General features: G+C 39.1%; 2 protein-coding genes across 2 annotated transcripts; one reads left to right on the top strand and one right to left on the bottom strand.

Annotated features, from left to right (window-relative positions):
• Positions 1-4,821: 4,821 nt before the first annotated feature.
• Positions 4,822-16,908, bottom strand: LOC120016607 (disease resistance protein RPP13-like). The gene is given in 5 exon segments (XM_038869454.1): positions 4,822-5,261; positions 12,111-14,025; positions 14,028-15,367; positions 15,796-15,898; positions 15,993-16,908. Coding segments are annotated over 2 exon segments (3,009 nt in total). The 5' UTR covers positions 15,138-15,367; positions 15,796-15,898; positions 15,993-16,908; the 3' UTR covers positions 4,822-5,261; positions 12,111-12,126.
• LOC120016606 lies at positions 5,773-11,219 on the top strand. The gene has a single exon (XM_038869453.1). It carries the CDS (start codon positions 6,203-6,205, stop codon positions 10,844-10,846), a length of 4,644 nt encoding a protein of 1,547 aa, XP_038725381.1. The 5' UTR covers positions 5,773-6,202; the 3' UTR covers positions 10,847-11,219.
• Positions 16,909-18,643: the final 1,735 nt, after the last annotated feature.

Below are 18,643 nucleotides of genomic sequence, written 5' to 3'. Positions count from 1 at the left end.
CGTATTCCACACTTCATTTGCATATACACATCACGCGCTTATACATAATTGTTTTTCTCCTCATAAAAAATTGGGTCTCCATAGAATTTAACGGCACAAACAAATACGCATAATGTATTTTCCGTTAATTTTCTCAAAAACTCATATAACCGATCATAAATTTTTTGAAAGACTTGAATGATGACGACCATAAAATTGGGCCTGCATGCACCTGCAGTATCCCAAAAAGATACTAATTTGTGTAAATGAAATTTCAAAACTTCAGCTGAGCTTTCTACAATTTTGACCTTCATTTTTTTTTTTTGTGAAGTAGTTTTCACAGATTGATGATTTGCCACTTGAGCTAAACTACTAGAGGTTATTGAGTGTGTTACAAGTTTAAAATTTTGACCTGCGTTTTTTTTCTTGAAGTGAAGTAGTTGTCACGGTTTGATTTGTCATTTGGGCTGACCGCTTGAGGTTATTGAGTGTGTTATATAGTTTGCTACAAAATTAAAATTCTGACCTGCATTTTTTATTGTGAAGTGGTCGTCACGGTTTGATTTGCCACTTGATTATTTGGAGAAATTTGTGTGTAGGGAAGTAACTTTGAAATAGGTTACTCTGAATGGATCAATTTGAATATGTTTTCACAGATTTTATCAATCTTTTCACGGATTATTTAGATGTTTGATTGGATTGTTATTATCATTTACATTGTTGGAAAATTAGAGAAAAAAGAATTTTCTGGAGAACAGATTGCCCTTCCTAAAGCAAGTGAAGAGCCTCTTGAATTTTATTTAGGGTCTTTTAGGGCTTAAGTCAACTGAAACTCCATGTATAGTATAAAGAGGTTATATGTTGCAAACCCTAAGGAGGAGAGACAAATGTTAAACATATTTTTTCCTTTTGCGGCAACCTTTTGACATCTTTGGAGTTTTGTTGATCCGTTTTTGTGTGTGAAGAGTGTTAGAGAGTTATTTGTTGTTCCAGGTGAGATTTGGGGTAGTTCTTGGCATTGAGAGTTTTTCTCATTGAAATTATATGTAACTTTCGTTCATATTAGTGAAACTTTCATTGTCTTCACTCGAGGAGTAAGCAGTTTGCCGAACCTTGTTAAACTTGTGTCTTCTACGTGATTTTCATTATTCTCTATTTTGTTTCCATATTGTTTGTTACGTTGAATTGAGCCGATATTGTTCACAACAAATTGGTATTGGAGTAAGGCTCAATGGCGTTTGCTAAGGTTGACGTAGTAAAGTTTGATGGAGAGAATGGGTTCAGTCTACAGCGTGTCAAGATGCACACACTTCTGCGACAATAAGGGTGTGTGAAGATTTTGGATGCGGATGAGGCAACCAAATTGCCCTACGAGCAAGTAGTGAAAATGGAGAAAAAAGCTCACAATTTGATCTAGTTATCTATTGCGGATGTGGTGCTTAGAGAGGTTCTAGACAAAGGGACATCCAAAGGGCTATTGGACAAGCTTGTAGAATCCTATATGATGAAGTCTCTCACTAATTGATTGTACACTTTTAAGATGGAGCCATGTATGTCTATATGTCAACATCTTGATAATTTTAATCAAATTGTCTTAGGATTAAAGAATATTGAAGTCTAGGTAAATGAGGAGGACCAAGCCCTTATTTTGTTATGTTCACTCCTGGTATCGTATAGTTCCTTTGTTAATTCCATGCTTTATGGATGGGATTCGATCAAATTGTCTGATGTTAAATCATCTTTGAACTCGATGGAGTTAAGTACCAAGTTGAATGGCGAGGGTAGTAATATGCAGGTTGCAGGTCTGTTTGTTATAGGTGAAAGTAGTTTCAAGAAAGGCCATGGAAAATCTGAAAAAATTGTCGGGTGCTTCTATTGTCATCAGTTTGGACATATGAAATCGGAGTTCCCAAAGCTCAAAAGTTCCAAGCAAGCTACATAAGCCGAAGCGAATATTGATGACGAAGATTTGTGTGATGTTCTTTCTGTTTCAGGTCCATAGGTTTGCTCCAAAAAGGAGTGGATTTCTGATTCAGGAAGTGACGTTCATATATCCCTCATAGGGATTTGTTCACTACCTACGAGTCAATCGAAGGTGGTACAGTTTTGTTAGGCAACAATAAGTCTTGTAAGGATGATGGAAAAGGCTCAGTTCAGATCAGATGGCATGGTGGAGCTCTTAGAACTTTGAATGGTATCTATCATGGTCCAACTTTAAAGAAGAACCTTGTCTCTTTGAGTTGTCTTGATTACAATGGCTGCATATGTTCTCCACTGAAGGCGGAGTTTTGGAGTTAGTAAGGTATTAGTGCATGTGATGACCGAGAAGAAGATTGATGTTCCTTATATTCTTCAAGGTGGTGCGATTGATACCAAAGGTGTTTTAGGTGATGCAGGTAGTGCCATAGCATGTCGTAAGTTTGTGAAGATCTAGAGGAGATGTTCGGATTCTCAGAAGCCAGTGGAGCTTCCAATGAGAGAAACGGTTGGAGTGTCATCGTGTACTTAACTTTGGTTATGAGTGAGAGTTCCCAAAGAATACAGGTTGATGGTACTTTGATGGGAAGCATAGTTTTGGAGTCACTTGATAAGGTGGTGAATGTGGGGGTGCCATATTCTAGGGAAGTCAAGGCAAGTGAGCCTTGTCAGCAAACTTTTATCACTATATGTGAGGTTCTTGTATCGATTGGAAAGTTCACAGATGTCTTGGACATAATCGATTTTCGTCCCTATAGAATGGGAGGTTTTGTGAAGAAAGGTAACTGTTGGAAAGTGTTCACTGATTGAAGGGGTTACTTTGGTACTTGGTATTGGGTTTTAGCTCTCTCACTTTTGTGTTCGTATTTTTATTTTTTGATCTCATGCTCTTTTGAAACAAGTGGAGTTTTTTTTGTTGGTTTAGATTTCTTTGGTTCGTTTATCACTAAGGTGGAGATTGTTAAAAAATTGATAAAAAATAAAATTTTTGGAGAACTGAGCCCTTCCTCGAGGAAGGTCTAGGCCCTTCCTCGAGGAGGTGATGGGCCTTTTGGATTTTATTTATGATTTTATAGTGCTTCAGTCAACTGAACTCCTTGTATATTATAAATAGGCTATATATTGAAAATCCTAAAGAGGAGAGGAAAAAGTTAAGACATTTTTTTTTCTTTGCGGCAAATCTTTGCCATCTTTGGTGTTGTGTTGATCCGTTTTGGTTCGGAAGAGTGTGAGAGAGTTGTTTGTTGTTTTAGGTGAGATTTTGGGTAGTTCTAGGTATAGAAAGTTTTTCTCATTGGAATTATGTGTAACCTTCCTTCTTTCATATTAGTGAAATTTTCGTTGTATTCGCACGAGCATTAGGTAGTTTGCCAAACCTCGTTAAACTTGTGTCTTCTACATGATTGCCATTATTCTCTATTTTTTTCGCATTATTTGTTACGTTGAATTGAGTCGCCATGGTTTACAACATATATGATGTCTAAATTATCATGTTGGATAAAGATTTGGTTTTATCTTAATCATATTGATATGTCATGGATTATCAGTTTATTAAGATAAATATTAAATCTCTTGTTTTATTTCTCCTTAGTGATAAAATTGATATCCTATATATTGTATTTATGAAATGGTAAATCGATAACTGTCAGGAGAATAAATCAACTATTTGATAAAACATAACACATATGATCACTTAAACAAATAATATCACTATTTTATAAGAACAGTGATTTTTTTTCAAGTCAATGAGATCTTCAATTATAATCATTATAAATCATTTTAAGTTGTAAGAATGTTCATATGAAATTTCATAAGAAACGGAGTACATATGATCGATCTAACAACTAATATCATTGTTTATAAGAACAATGAAATTGCTTCAAATCATAGAGATTTTCAACTGTAACAATGAAATTTTTAAAAATTTTAATCATGAAAAATCATATTAAACATGTAATATAATGATGTTCATATAAAATTTCACAACAAAACAGAGTACATATGATTATTCAACTAAGTAATATCAATGTTGTATATAATAAGAATAGTAAAACTTCTTTAAATCAGTGAGATTTTTAAAAATAATAGTGAAATTCTTTTAAATTAAATGAAGCTTAAAGACTCAATCGATCAAGTGATCAAAGTTCAGGGGTTTTCTCGATTCTTCTTCCTTTGAGTAAAGATGGGCTTTCCTCTATGCCAAGTAAACCCATATATGTTATGCCCATGTAATGTGGGCTCACCCCGAGTCCAAATTACTTAACATGGTATCGAAATCCGGTTGCAGGGGTGTGTGTTTGAGGCACCATAAAGTGGCCTATTTTAAAAAAAGATTCAAGGTCTCCCACCTCTGAGTACATGACCATGACAAGTGTATCACCACTTCTGAGCACGCAAAGACATAACAAGTGGATGAGCACCTCTGAGATTGAGTTCGGTGTAACAAATATGATGGAATTTAAGGGATTTGTGTGTGAGGGAGAGTGTTGGAACGCACACAAAGTCCCACTTTGAAAAATAGAAAGAAGTGGTGTAGTTTATAAGACAGGGGAGGTTCAACTCAATGGTTTAAACTTTTTAGTAAAGATAAACTTTCCTCCATGTCAAGTAAACCCATATATTAGGTCCATGTAATGTGAGCTCACCCCCAGTCTAAATTCCTACCACTAGTATCATCCAAGGCTTCAATAAAAGTATCTCTCAAATCAAGATAATTATTCCAAGTTCATACCAGATGACCAAAGCACGAGCTGTCGTATAGCAAAAAGATATCCTAGATCCTAGATTCTTAATCCATCCATTTATCCATTATTACCAAATGCCTTAATCCATCCATTTATCCATTATTACACATGAGACACTAAGTAAGCAGGTGTAAACTCTCACATATTCAAGAAATTTCAAAGAAGCTAACAGAGAGCAACTATAATTGCAGCAACAACAAACATGCCCACAGTGATATACAAAGCCTAATTGCAAGACCAAAGATACCAAAATCCCACATTTGGACACAGAGGACAAAATAATACCAATGAACCATCTGAAAATCAAATTGAACAAGAACAAGCAGCAAAGGTATCCCATAATTAATGAAAACAAACAAAAGGGTCCCTTAAAAAAATTATCAGAGAAAAAAGCTCGTGAAAATACATTCACACAAAGGAAAAACAGACTTTTCGACAATCCCTTCGTGTATCACACCAACTTTCTATCCACAAGAGATCTCAAATACCCTTTAGCGGAAGGAGAAGAGATCAGATTTGTCTGTCAACTTGCCACCGGATGCATACTCAGGAGCCAAGTACCTACATTTGCAATTTTGATTAAAATCTCACACATTATGATATAGAGATAACAACCATGAGTACACTAAATAAAAAATAAAAATAAAAAATTCAATGCTTCAATTAAGTTACAACGTAAACAAATGCTTAACACTTTTTTCAGTACCCAAATGTTCCCATGATGCAAGTTGATATCAACAAACATAGACAGATCCACAAAAACACGAAAATTTTCATCAGATATAGTTACAAATTCATAAATCAATCAATACCAGCTTATACTGCCTAGCTATAAATCAATCTTAGAAAACAAGAAAGCAAACAAATCCAGATCTACCACATATCCCACAATAAATTCTAAATAACAATCTGATCTGAACTTCAGGTAAAGTAGAACGAATGCTTACCGAATGAGACGATCGCTAAGACAAGAAGAGTACCAGTAGCTCTCTCAAAGCCAGCCATCGCATAGCTCTCGCGAGAACTATGATAATTTCAGACGAGGCAGCGGAATGGTTTAGGATTCAGCTGTCAGGAACCTGGGTTCGACAATGTCTAAACTTGTCGTTGGTGTTGTTTTGGGGGCCCATTTGTGCTTTTGTTTATGGGCTGGGTTAGTGTGTTGTGTTGCTTGTTTCGCTGGAGTTTTTGGTGCCGTTGGATCTGCCTTTGAAGAGTCTAGTTTGTGGCTGTTGATTTAAGTAGTTGTTTCTTCCTTAGGGTGGTTTATCAAAGAACGAAAGGGTGTTGTTGTTTTTCCTTTTAATGTTGTTGTACTAAGGACTCTGGTTCTCAAGGGGAACTCTTCCTCTGGTTGAATCGTGTTTCCACTTATCTTGTTGTTAATTATTGGAGTTCAGTTGCAAGAGAGTGTTATTTCTTGCTGGTCATATTTCTCTTTGTGAGTGTGGAGTTCCAGGTTCCTTACAAGTGGTATCAGAGGCCGTTCCTCCTTTACGAGAATGGTTAACAACGCACAGTTAGAGCAACAACTGCTGGCCCTTCAAGCCAAGTATGATGACCAGGCTGCGCAGCTACAAGTCCAGTTGCAGGAGAGAGATTTGCGGCACCAACAAACTTTAGCGGAGATCATGAATCGATTGGATGTACGTGATTCCTCAGGTGCCTCATCTGTTGCCCAGAGTTCAGCGCAGGGCCGACAACCCTACATGGAAGACAGACCGCGAGCGCCGCGAATTGATTTTCCCCGATTTTCCGGTGAGGATCCAGAGACTTGGATCTATAAATCCCAGCAATATTTTGATTACTATCAAGTACCCATTACCAAGCAAGTCACTACGGCCAAGTTCTACCTTGAGGGTAAGGCTTTGGTTTGGTTTCGAGAGGTGGAGCAAACGGGTCAGATCACTTCTTTTGAAAGTTTGGTCACAGCAGTGAAATCCAGGTTTGGGACCACTCCTCTAGTAAGTCCAATGGTGGATCTAATGCGCCTGAGACAGGAGCATACAGTGGAGGTGTATAAGGAGAAGTTTGAGGAGATCATTTTGAAGGTACAAGATCTTTCTGAGCGTCATAAGCTCAGTTGTTTCATCGGAGGTCTTAAGGAAGAGATTAGACTTTCAGTGCAAATGCTCAAGCCCCAATCCTCGAATGAAGCTTATGAACTTGCAAGGATGCAGCAGGAAATTTTGGCTGTGAGGAAGTCAAATAAGTCGAATGCTCCCGGGGCTACTCCAGCGAAACTGGATCCGGGTGGGGGGCAGCAAGATAAAACGGAGTCAAGCCCAGGAGGAAATATGCGAAGGAGTGGAGGTAACAACATTAACTCACTGCCTGTCCAGAAAATCACTCCTCAACAAATGAAGGAGAAAAGGGAAAAGGGTCTCTGCTTCCATTGTGACCAGAAATGGGTACCAGGGCATAAATGTTCCAGTCCGAAGTTGTTCTTTATTGAAATGGAGGAGCCAACAAATAGGGAGTCAATTGAAGTTCAAGAAGATGTAGTGGGAGAGTTGGTAGGGGAAACCATTGAACCTAAACTCATGAAGATTCAGTTCGAGCCAACCGTGACTTTACAAGCTATTAGAGGAGATACCAGCCCAGAGACGATGAGGGTGGTAGGTTATGTGGGTAGCATGCCGTTGACAATATTGGTGGATAGTGGAGCCACCCACAATTTTGTGGATGCAACCATTGCGACTCAATTGGAATTACCAGTGAAGTCAATAGGACCCACACCGGTAAAGGTGGCAAATGGTGAGAAGCTACAGTGTTGCGGGTTGATTGAAAGACTAGTGGTGAGGTGTCAAGGCACCAATTTTCCAGTTTCATGTTACATTGTTCCTCTGGGTGGCTGTGACTTAGTTTTGGGAATAGAGTGGCTACAAGAGTTGGGGAATATTTGCTGGAATTTCCAAGAACTGACGATGGCTTTCATTTGGCAAGGGAAGCAGTGTGATTTGAGGGGTTTGCACAGCCAAAAAGAAGCTGTTAGCTCTATGCAGCTTATGGAAAAATGGAGGCCAAGGGGGAAACACGGGATCTGGTTGCAGATGCTTGACTCTAAGATGGCCATTCAACAGGTTGGTCAACAGACCATGCCCATGACAATCAAGGGGGTTATAGATGATTTTTCTGGGGTATTTAGTGAGCACAAGGGGCTGCCACCGTCCAGGTTTCATGTGCATCGTATTTTGCTCAAGGAGGGGACACTTCCTGTTAACCTCAGACCTTATCGGTATCCCCATTTCCAGAAGTCTGAAATAGAAAAGATTGTGAAAGAGTTATTGTTGGCAGGGGTTATTAGACCGAGTGTTAGTCCTTTTTCTAGTCCGGTTCTTTTGGTTCGGAAGGCGGATGAGTCATGGCGGATGTGTATTGATTACAGAGCACTAAACAAGGCTACGGTCAAGGATAAATTTCCAATTCCCATTATTGAGGAACTTTTGGATGAACTTTATGGGGCAGCCATCTTCTCCAAGTTAGACTTACGGTCCGGTTATCATCAGATTCTTATGGCTGAGGAGGACATTGAAAAAACAGCGTTCCGAACTCATCATGGACACTATGAATTTTTGGTCATGCCTTTCGGGTTGACCAATGCTCCTTCTACTTTTCAGAGTCTGATGAATAAGGTTTTTGAGCCTTATTTACGACGATTCATCCTAGTTTTCTTTGATGATATACTCGTTTATAGCAAAAATATGGGTGAGCATGTGGAGCATTTGAAGTTAGCTTTGGAAGTTTTGAAGGATCATCAATTATACGCCAAATTTTCAAAGTGCAGTTTTGCAGCTCCGGAAGTAGTCTATTTGGGGCATGTAGTCACAGCCGAGGGTGTCAAGGCTGATCCAAAGAAATTGGAGGCGATGCTTGATTGGCCGAGGCCTACCACCGTGAAAGGTTTGAGGGGTTTCCTCGGCCTTACCGGGTATTACCGTAAATTTATAAAAAATTATGCTCAATCAGCAGCCCCTCTCCATAGTTTGCTGCAGAAAGATGGTTTTTTATGGGATGAAAAAACCGACCTTGCATTTCAGAAAATGAAGGCAGTGGTAACTAACCCACCTGTTCTGTCTCTACCCGATTTCAATTCTCCTTTCGTCATTGAGTGTGATGCATCCGGAGTGGGGGTTGGTGCTGTATTACTACAAGCTGGTCATCCGATATCCTTCTTTAGTGCGGCTTTGAAGGGAAAGGCACTACACTTATCGGCATATGAAAAAGAATTTTTAGCACTGGTCCAGGCAGTCCAGAAGTGGAGACCATACCTCCTTGGCCATCATTTTACTGTCCGAACTGACCATTTTAGTCTCAAATATTTATTGGAACAGTCCATTGGCACACCCTTCCAACAAAAGTGGATGGTGAAATTATTGGGCTATGATTTCTCTATCGATTATAAGAGGGGATCAACAAACGCTGTGGCTGATGCTTTGTCTCGGAAATATGAGGAGTTGGGTGGCAAGGGTGCAACAACGGCGGTGCTGAGTGATGAGGATTTAGGGGCAGCAACTATTCCTGGTACAGAAAATTCGGGCATAGTTGGTGAGTGTGGAGCTGTTGTTGGTGCTGATGGCCGAGCTGGGGCTAGGAAATTATGTGCTGAAAGTGATACTGGCAGCAATCTGGAAATTGTTAATAGTCATGGAAATTCGTCAGTTACCACTGCTATGGCTTTCATGGCTCTCTCAATTCCTACTACAGATTTTTTGGATAAAGTTAAGGCGTCTTATACTCATGATGGGGAGATTGGGAAGATTATGGGGGAGTTTGCAGCGGGAGTTTCACGGTATAAAAATTTTTCCTTGCGGGAGGGACTAGTGTATTACAAAACAAGGAGAATATGTCTGGGTCACGACCAGGAAGTGATCAAATTATTGCTCTACCATGTCCATGATTCACCCACTGCGGGACATAAGGGTTTCTCTAAGACTTATCATCGAATTAAGAGGGATTTTTTTTGGAAGGGGATGAAGACAACTATCAAGAATTATGTGAAAGAGTGTGAGATTTGTCAACAGACTAAGTACTTGAATACACACCCTCCAGGGTTTTTACAACCGCTACCTATCCCTCAAGTTATATGGGAAGAGGTTAGTATGGATTTTATTGAGGGTTTACCTCACTCCTTTGGTCGGTCCGTCATTATGGTGGTTGTGGACCGGTTGTCCAAGTATGGTCATTTCATGGCTCTCAGTCATCCTTTTACAGCGACGGGGGTGGCTCAAGTTTATTTTGATCATGTGTTTAAACTTCATGGTCTACCAAAGAAGATTGTGTCGGACAGGGATCCTATTTTTACAAGTACATTTTGGAAGACACTTTGGAAGTTACAGGGAACGGAGTTATGTATGTCTACGGCATATCACCCGGAATCAGATGGTCAAACTGAGTCTGTCAACAAAAGTGTAGAGCAATACCTTAGGTGTTATGCGGGTGGGGATCCTAAAAGTTGGTATAAGTGGTTGACCTTGGCAGAGTTTTGTTATAATACTAGTAATCACTCTAGTACTCAATTGTCTCCTTTTGAAGTGGTGTACGGCATCTCACCACCCACTCTTCTAAGTTATGTTCCTGGAACTACTCTGGTGGACAGTGTAGACAACCATTTGAAGGCTCGGGAGGAGGTGTTGTTGACCCTTAAGCATCAATTGAAGAAGAGTCAAAACTCACAAAAGAGATTTGCTGACAGGAAGAGGAAGCATATGGAGTTTGAGGTGGGGGACCTTGTTTATTTGAAACTACAACCATATCGCCAAATATCGGTTGTCCAGAGGAGGAATCTCAAGTTAGCTCCCAGGTATTATGGGCCTTATAGAATTTTGGAGAAAATTGGGAGTGTAGCTTACAAGTTGCAGCTGCCACCTACGTCTAAGATACACCCGGTTTTCCATGTGTCACAGCTGAAGAAACACTTAGGTGCAGCTGTCTCAGCAACTACCCATTTACCGGTTGTTTCTACAGATGGGGAAATGTTGCCTATGCCAGCAGTAGTGCTAGACAGGAGATTGATCAAAAAGGGACATCATGCAGCGGCTGAGTTGTTAATTCAGTGGGAGGGGCAGACGTATATGGATGCTACTTGGATACCCTATCCAGAGCTGCTGTCTAAATATCCTGACCTTGTGGGCAAGGTCTTTTGATGGGGAGGGACTTGTCAGGAACCTGGGTTCGACAATGTCTAAACTTGTCGTTGGTGTTGTTTTGGGGGCCCATTTGTGCTTTTGTTTATGGGCTGGGTTAGTGTGTTGTGTTGCTTGTTTCGCTGAAGTTTTTGGTGCCGTTGGATCTGCCTTTGAAGAGTCCAGTTTGTGGTTGTTGATATAAGTAGTTGTTTCTTCCTTAGGGTGGTTTATCAAAGAACGAAAGGGTGTTGTTGTTTTTCCTTTTAATGTTGTTGTACTAAGGACTCTGGTTCTCAAGGGGAACTCTTCCTCTGGTTGAATCGTGTTTCCACTTATCTTGTTGTTAATTATTGGAGTTCAGTTGCAAGAGAGTGTTATTTCTTGCTGGTCATATTTCTCTTTGTGAGTGTGGAGTTCCAGGTTCCTTACATCAGCACCACAAGAGACAGGGAGAAAGAGGAAGATGTCACCAGCTAGAATCAGAATAGGCAGCAGAATGGTTTAGGATTCAGCAGAGCCATTTATGGTATGCCGTTTGGAGACCTAGGCATGTAAAAACAGTGGGGCAGGGATCACACTTGACAGGAGATAAACACAAATAGAGTAGCATGCGGTTTTGAGGAGCAGTCAAAATCTAGGGTTTGGAATGAGACAGTTGATGCAATTGGAGGAGGGAACTGAAAGCTAGGTTTTGAATTGAGAGAGGAAAGGATTGCTATTTTGAGGCAGCTATTGGCAAAATGACACTGTGTTGTGATATTTTGTTCCTGTGGCCGCAGCAATATAAAATATTATTCCTCCAGTCTTTAAAACCCGCAGGTATAACTAAGAAAAATACCAACGATTTTATAAATCGCAAGTAAAACGCTTTTATACATTCATTCATCAAAAACCACAGGTATAGTTTCGCACGTACAAGGCCAATTTCTTGTAGTGCAATTATGTTTAGCTATTATTTCAAGCACATGTAATTCAGTTGTTACAACTGACCCCAGTCCTTTAGGCATATAAAACACGGGGAAAAAAAAACACGATTCTAGCAACTTATCTGCTTCTATAGAAGACTCATCAAAACTTCATAGTAGTCAGAAACAACACAGGAAACAAATATTATAATGCATTTTCATCAAGAATCGAATAATTCTGGGAAACGTACACAGAAGGCAAGGCTAAAACTATTGTCACATCGGAATAATATAAATAACAAGTAGCTGAAAAGACATGGAAATTGAAAGGGCAAAAAAGTTATACGTACTAAGAAAAAGAGTTATTCAGAACTAACCACGCCACAAAAGCAGCTAATCCTTGATGAAGACATTGCGTATATGTGCAATTTTCGCATGCTCAATGCCTTGATCGTCCTTAATCTTGTCTATAAGCTCTCTTGGCATTTTAGATAATTTGAACAAGTAGAGAGTGCTCATATATTGGAGACCATTGGGAAGATTCCTCAAATTCTTACAAGACCTGATCTCTAAATCTTTAAGACGAGGCATGGCTCCTTCTTGCATATTCCAGTCCTCTAGTGACTCTAGCTCCCAGAGCTTAAGGACGCGAAGCTCAGGAAATCCTTTTGCAGAGCAAAGCATAGTCTCTCTTGTGTAAGATTTGGATAACAATCTCAGAAATTTAAGGTTAGGAAGCTTGTCCAACATTTGCATTGGGTCTTCTGTGAGTCCTGATGCTGACAAGGTAATCTCAATAATTTTCTGTGGGAATTCAGACACAATACTTTGATATTTTAGCTTTCCAACCAAGTATATACTAGTGAGACATGAATGACCTGATAAAGACTTCAAGGGCAGCTCCCATGGTTGATTTGATTGATCATATGATTTCAACCTCAAACGTTGAAGATGCTCCAGCTTTTGAACCCAATTTGCTACTGCTTCTAGTTGTGAAAACATTGCCTCTTGTCGAGACGACATAAGCCGACAAGCCAATCCCAATTTCCTGATATTCATTATTGTATCAAGACCATCTTTTACTGGACTCTCCTCATCTACAAATAAGCCCCATAATGTCCAGAGATCCATGAAGGACCTGCCATTCGGTCGACAAACGAATCTACAGCTATTGCGCTTGTCCAAATACAGATGACGCAATTTTTCCATCAACCATATTGAACTAGGAAGGGTGTCAATAGAAGTACGCTTCAAGTCCAAAGTTTGAAGGTTAAGCAATTTGCAGATAAATGAAGGAAGCTTCTTTAAGCAAGTCCATCTCAAGCCCAGGTACTTCAATCGAGTGAGCTTAGCTGTTGTCTCCGGTAACTTTGGCTGGAATACATGTTCGAGATCTAACACCTGTAGATCAAATAAGCACTTGCGAGAAATGCACAGTTCCAAGAAGTCCCCTATTTCTTGTCCTGGTTTGCTACCATCTCGAGTGTCAAAAGACAGGAAAGAAATGACTTCTCTAGAACAAGAATACATAGAAGAAGAGGGTTTATTTTCACGATGGATGACATCAAATGTGCCATCTCTGCTATCAAGATGATCGGCAACACGACGTACTATAGAAGTTCTGGGAGAGGAGTGACCTTGGAGAAAGTTGGCTTCCTTTGTCACTTGAACCACATTCTGGCTTACAAGCTCTTCTAAGCAACTCTCTGAAACCTGTTCTGGAGGTTCATCGATGTTCTCTTTCCAGCCCAAGCCCTCAGCAACCCACAAGACAATCAATCTTCTTGCTGGAATGTTGAAGTCCTTGGGGAATAATCCGAAGTAGAAGAGACACCGCCTCAAGTACAAGGGCATATTTTTATAAATCTCATGCAAGGGTTCTGACCAAGGCTCCTCGTCTTGATTGAGCTGTTCAAGTACTGTCGACCACTCCTCCATAGTCGTGTGTGAAAGTATTCCTGCCAACTCCACAATCACTTTTGGCAAGCCCCCACAAGTTCTCAAAATCTTGCTTTTCAGTTTAAGCAGCTCTGCTGGAATGCTCACTTTTAAGGTATGAGTAAACAATGCCCAGGTCTCATCGTCACTTCGAAGATGCAATTTGTAGATAAAACTTCTCTCATCAACTTGTTGATTTACACATGCGTGGGGGACAATGAAAATTATTCTCATTCTATTTGATGTGCTGTTTAACAAGCTTCTCAGTGCATCCCGAACATAGTTTGTGGTTATGCAGTCAAAAATAAAGAGAGATCTTCTATCCATCAAGAAAATATTGAGTATCTGCCTTAACTTGCACAAATGAGTAGGCCAGTCACATATACGCGGATCCCATGAACTTGGATCCCAGTAATTTCTTGCACGAAGTAATCTGCAGCTCGTGGACAATACTGATGATGTAGAGACACCCAAGCGCGGTAAGGAAAATGATTTAGAATAACCTGATTATCATAGATTAACTTAGAAAGGCATGTTTTACCAAGGCCTTTCATACCAACAATGGAGATGGAAAGACAATTTGGATCATCTTTCAGCAACATCGTCATACTTTCATCTGCATCGTCATTGAAGCTGGTGATATCAAGTTTCTCGGCAAAGCAAGAAGATGCTGATGGTCCAAGACTTGTGGGGCTTGACGGGGGTGTTGGGCAAATGACACCGAGTCGTCTCTTCAAGATATCTTGAACCTTAGCCAATATCTGATCCAACTCCTTGACAAGCTTCTGTTGGAATTCTAAACTGAGGCAGGCTAAAGATAATTTCACCAACTGGCATCTTCGACTCCTGCTATGCTGTTCGATTTTAGACTCGAAGAGCTTAATAGAACCCTCTACTGAGCGAGAGACATCACAAACGTTTTCCATCCAAGCCATTCCATTTTCGCTTATTTCTTTTGTCTCCGACTCTCTTATAAAAGTGTGCAGTATTCTAAATTCATCCCTTAACCATCTAGCCTTCTTTCTCAAAGCAGAACTAGATTGATCCATAGCAACCAGATCATCTAATTTACTGATAACAGGGGAAACAACTGTGTTCCCCAGGTTTAGGTCATATAAGTTAAAGGAGCTCCACCATGATCCAGCATAGTTACGTGGTCCCGAATAGACACCAACTATACGATGGCTGATTTTGTCCAACTGATCACGAATTTCATTCTTGGTCGGATAGGAAATTCCGTCTTCCAGTGCTGACTGTGTTATTAAGGAATCAATTACATCTTCTAAGTCATAAATAATTTCCCTTCCGCGATATGCAAAGCCAAACTCTGCATCATCAGCATGTTTCTTCAATTGGGCTTCAATCCGTTCGAGGTCATCGTCAACTTCAAGAAATGAGACAGATTCTTGAATAAGTAGACTAGAGATTCTCCCTAACAATGCCAGTACAATCACTCTGATAGACATTGATGATAGGAGATGCTTCTTCAACTTGAAAGGCAAAAGAAGTGTTTGCTATGCGCAGCACGGCTTGCAGGTTTGCACTATCACCAAAATGATTGATGATCAGGAAGGATTTCAAAATTGCACAATTCCTTGCCACATGGGTAATGAGAGTAACTATGAGCGTTTCATGGTCATAAATGGAAATCCAGATGCTTGAAGTTCTTCTCTCAGATGTGGCTTGCTCTGGTCTTCTGGTAATGCCATCAAAAAAGAAAACAGGAAATACGCTCGAAATCAACAATTAAAGAAGTGAAAATAGGCCAAAGTAAGAAGCAGCAAATTAACTCCAATACTTACTTCTACATGTAGTTCACTTAGAGACAGATGAGAGGGAAGGAAGGAAATGAAGGTAAGAGGAAGTTATCTCTCATTTTAGTCTGATTTGAGAGAAGGTAGTAAGAGACAGAGTTGGGTTAACAACATCATCATTTATTACTATGAGGCTTCCTTTTATCATATGAAATTCCAATGTCCCATATCTCTTGTATTACATGAAGATAACCTTGTGTTGATAAGAAAAACAGAAACTAGCAAAGAATCAAGAATCAATTATGGGATATTCAAATCTAGTTGCCGGATTTAATGTGTTATTTAAACTCAAGGCAGTATTTTAAATTACCTGTTGTCTGTACATTTGTGCAATATATGCCATTCTTTGCAGAAGGTACCAATGCTTCAGATAGCTTTCCTTCTCCGGCAATAAGACAATGCTTCTTCATGGCCTGCTGACAAAATTAAAAAAAAAAGGTTTAAAAACTTACTTCAAGATATTTAAATCATTCAAAAAGTGATAATGAATGGATACTACTAGTTCACCAATTTCCAGCCATGAGAGAAAAATGACTCCTCGAGATGAGTCCTCTACTTTCCTTGGCAACTGATGCTACTTCTTGCTAATTCATGCTTACTTCCTTTACGTGGAATGTCGATGACTTTACTCCACCTCAAATCTATCTTTTTACAGCTTAACATTGCCACATCATCTGCATTTCCAAGAGTTGAACCTTTCACAGGTAACTGTAGAAAAGGCTTGAACTGTCCATCCGCCTCCATAGTCCTCTCAATTATTTTCCCTGAAAATACTGTTAAAAGAGTGCAATATCTCTTCCTGCCATTATTCCTTTGAGTGATGATTCAAAAGGAAATATAAGAGTGAATACCACTTCATAGAACAGACCCTGCATTTTGATTTCTAGACTCTCAATCGATGCAATGCACCCTGCAAATTAAACCAATTGCAATTCCTTGACATAATCCTCACAAATAAGCTAAATTGAATAATGAAATTTCAAAATAAATAAATGCTACCGTTTGAGAACAAAAGCAAATTTAGAAAAAAGCAAAATTAAAAACCAAGATTCTACTAGGCAATTGATCGAACACAACACAAGCTTCGGTAGAAAGCATTGAAACATCAGATTACATGGATTGTTTCAGCAATACCCGCCATATCCAGAATTTGACATGAAAAAGTACACCCATCTCAATGAACAAAATCATTATTAAAAAAATAAGAAACTTTAACAGATGTTCAGGTTCAACAGTTTTAATTTTGTGGAGAAGTCGAAATAACGCTGTGCTTCAAACTTCGAAGATTCTATGATCTCAATCCGAACCAGCATCGATGTGAACCTGAGACGCCTCGACCCGAACTCTTCAAATTGACAAGACTAAAAGCACCCAATAGCAAATTAGCAATGAGAGTGCGCTGAATGAGTCAGAGTGACGTTGCATCCCCAGCCAACTCACCTGGCCATGCCAATTTATAACCCAACCGATGCAACAAAACAAAACTTAAAAATTCTGAAAAAATTATAAATGTCTAGCCTTTAGCATGTCAAATCCAACCACATTTTTTTATTATAAACAAAAATCTAATTCATCGGAATAAAAAATTGAATGTATTGAATTTATATCTAATGTTTGATCATTGTTTTGAAAAAAATATATCATTATATTCATCATGAAATACTACTTATTTATAAATTTTCTAAACTTTTTCAAAAACATTTGGTGCACTCGTTGACCTCAACCGGGTCCTTTATGAGGGTAACATTCCTTGAAAATTGAAGAATAAATTCATTGATAATATATATGGATTGGTTACTTAGTTATTATATAATAAACTAGATTGTACTACTTCATCATTCCTTATTTGGCATGTTACTAGTAAATTAGTTACACTGTGCTCGTTTTCAATTCTTACCATTGATGTGTGTTGTTATCAATTAGGGTTTTTTTGAAAAATAACCCTCATTAATAAACGATTTTTAAATCTAACTCTTCTTTTCAAAACACTTAAATATAACCTCTTTATCATGGGAAAAGACCTTCATATCCTTTCATGTCTTTTCATGCATCACCTCTCTCTTGAAACCCTAAAAATGGTTTTCCCTCCCAAAAGTACTCCTCTCCCTCTATGAAACCACTCTCTCTCTCCTTCAAACCCAGTAAAACCGCCCATATATACCTCTTTCATTCAAAATTTGTCACAGATCTAGTGAAATCCATATGTCAAAGCTCAAATCTTCAAGGTTGAAGTATCGGGATGTCTAAGCTCCGTAAGCTGCCATAGCGACGTCGTCGAAGAGGCAAACAAGCCTAAAGTCGACAACGCAAGCTCCGTATTCGTTCCCGTAGAACATATAAGTGCTCACCGTCGTCGCTAAGTGTCCAACCCTTCGTCTCCTACTTCACCGAGTCTGCATTTTATCGTACAACATTTTGTGCTCAAAAATCTTGTCATTTAAGTCGAGAAGGAAGATAGCACTAAACTAAGGTTAGTGTAGTGCATTTTATGAGTTACTATACCAGTACAAATATTTCGTTGATAAATGCCTTTTCGTTGATGTGAGACAAATTTTTCGTTGGTTACTTCATTTGTTTTCGTTTAACTCAGGCAATTTTTTCGTTGATAAAACATTTATAGGGTTGATAATATCACTATTTCAATGAAGGGGGTTTCTCACCCAACAACTTTAACCATGGCTAGATGCATAGCGCAGAAGATGGTACGACCAGTCAAAAAATATAAGGTTGAAGACATAATGAATAGGATGGTTAGACCAGTCGTAAATGGCAGAAAGTTTACACTTACACTTCACCATTCTGGGATTCTTCAATTCTTTTAGGAATATCAATACGTTGGAGGATTCATAGACGAATTTAATTGTGACCCTTCTTCGATGTCCATGTTTGACATTGAATTGTATCTTGAGGGTTTAGGGTATGAAACATATGATGAGTGCTACTACTAGGTACCAGGTATCAAAGATCTAGAACATGGACTTCGGATATTGAAGAACAACTACGATATAAGAGATATGATTGCAGCGGTTAATGGATACGAATGTATCAACGTCTGTGTTTCACACAAATATTCAAATGATGAGGAGCCCACCAAGGTAGATATGGCAGAGGATGTCATATAAGCTGTTCAAAAGGCAGTAAATCTCGATGAATAATAA

The sequence above is a fragment of the Tripterygium wilfordii genome, chromosome 15 (genome assembly GCF_013401445.1).
Source record: "Tripterygium wilfordii isolate XIE 37 chromosome 15, ASM1340144v1, whole genome shotgun sequence".
Lineage (NCBI taxonomy): Eukaryota > Viridiplantae > Streptophyta > Magnoliopsida > Celastrales > Celastraceae > Tripterygium > Tripterygium wilfordii.
This window is presented reverse-complemented; position numbering and strand designations above follow the sequence as displayed.

Bases quoted from the DNA above. Each gene is read 5' to 3' on its own strand.
- LOC120016606 (XM_038869453.1), top strand. From the start codon at position 6,203: ATGGTTAACAACGCACAGTTAGAGCAACAACTGCTGGCCCTTCAAGCC.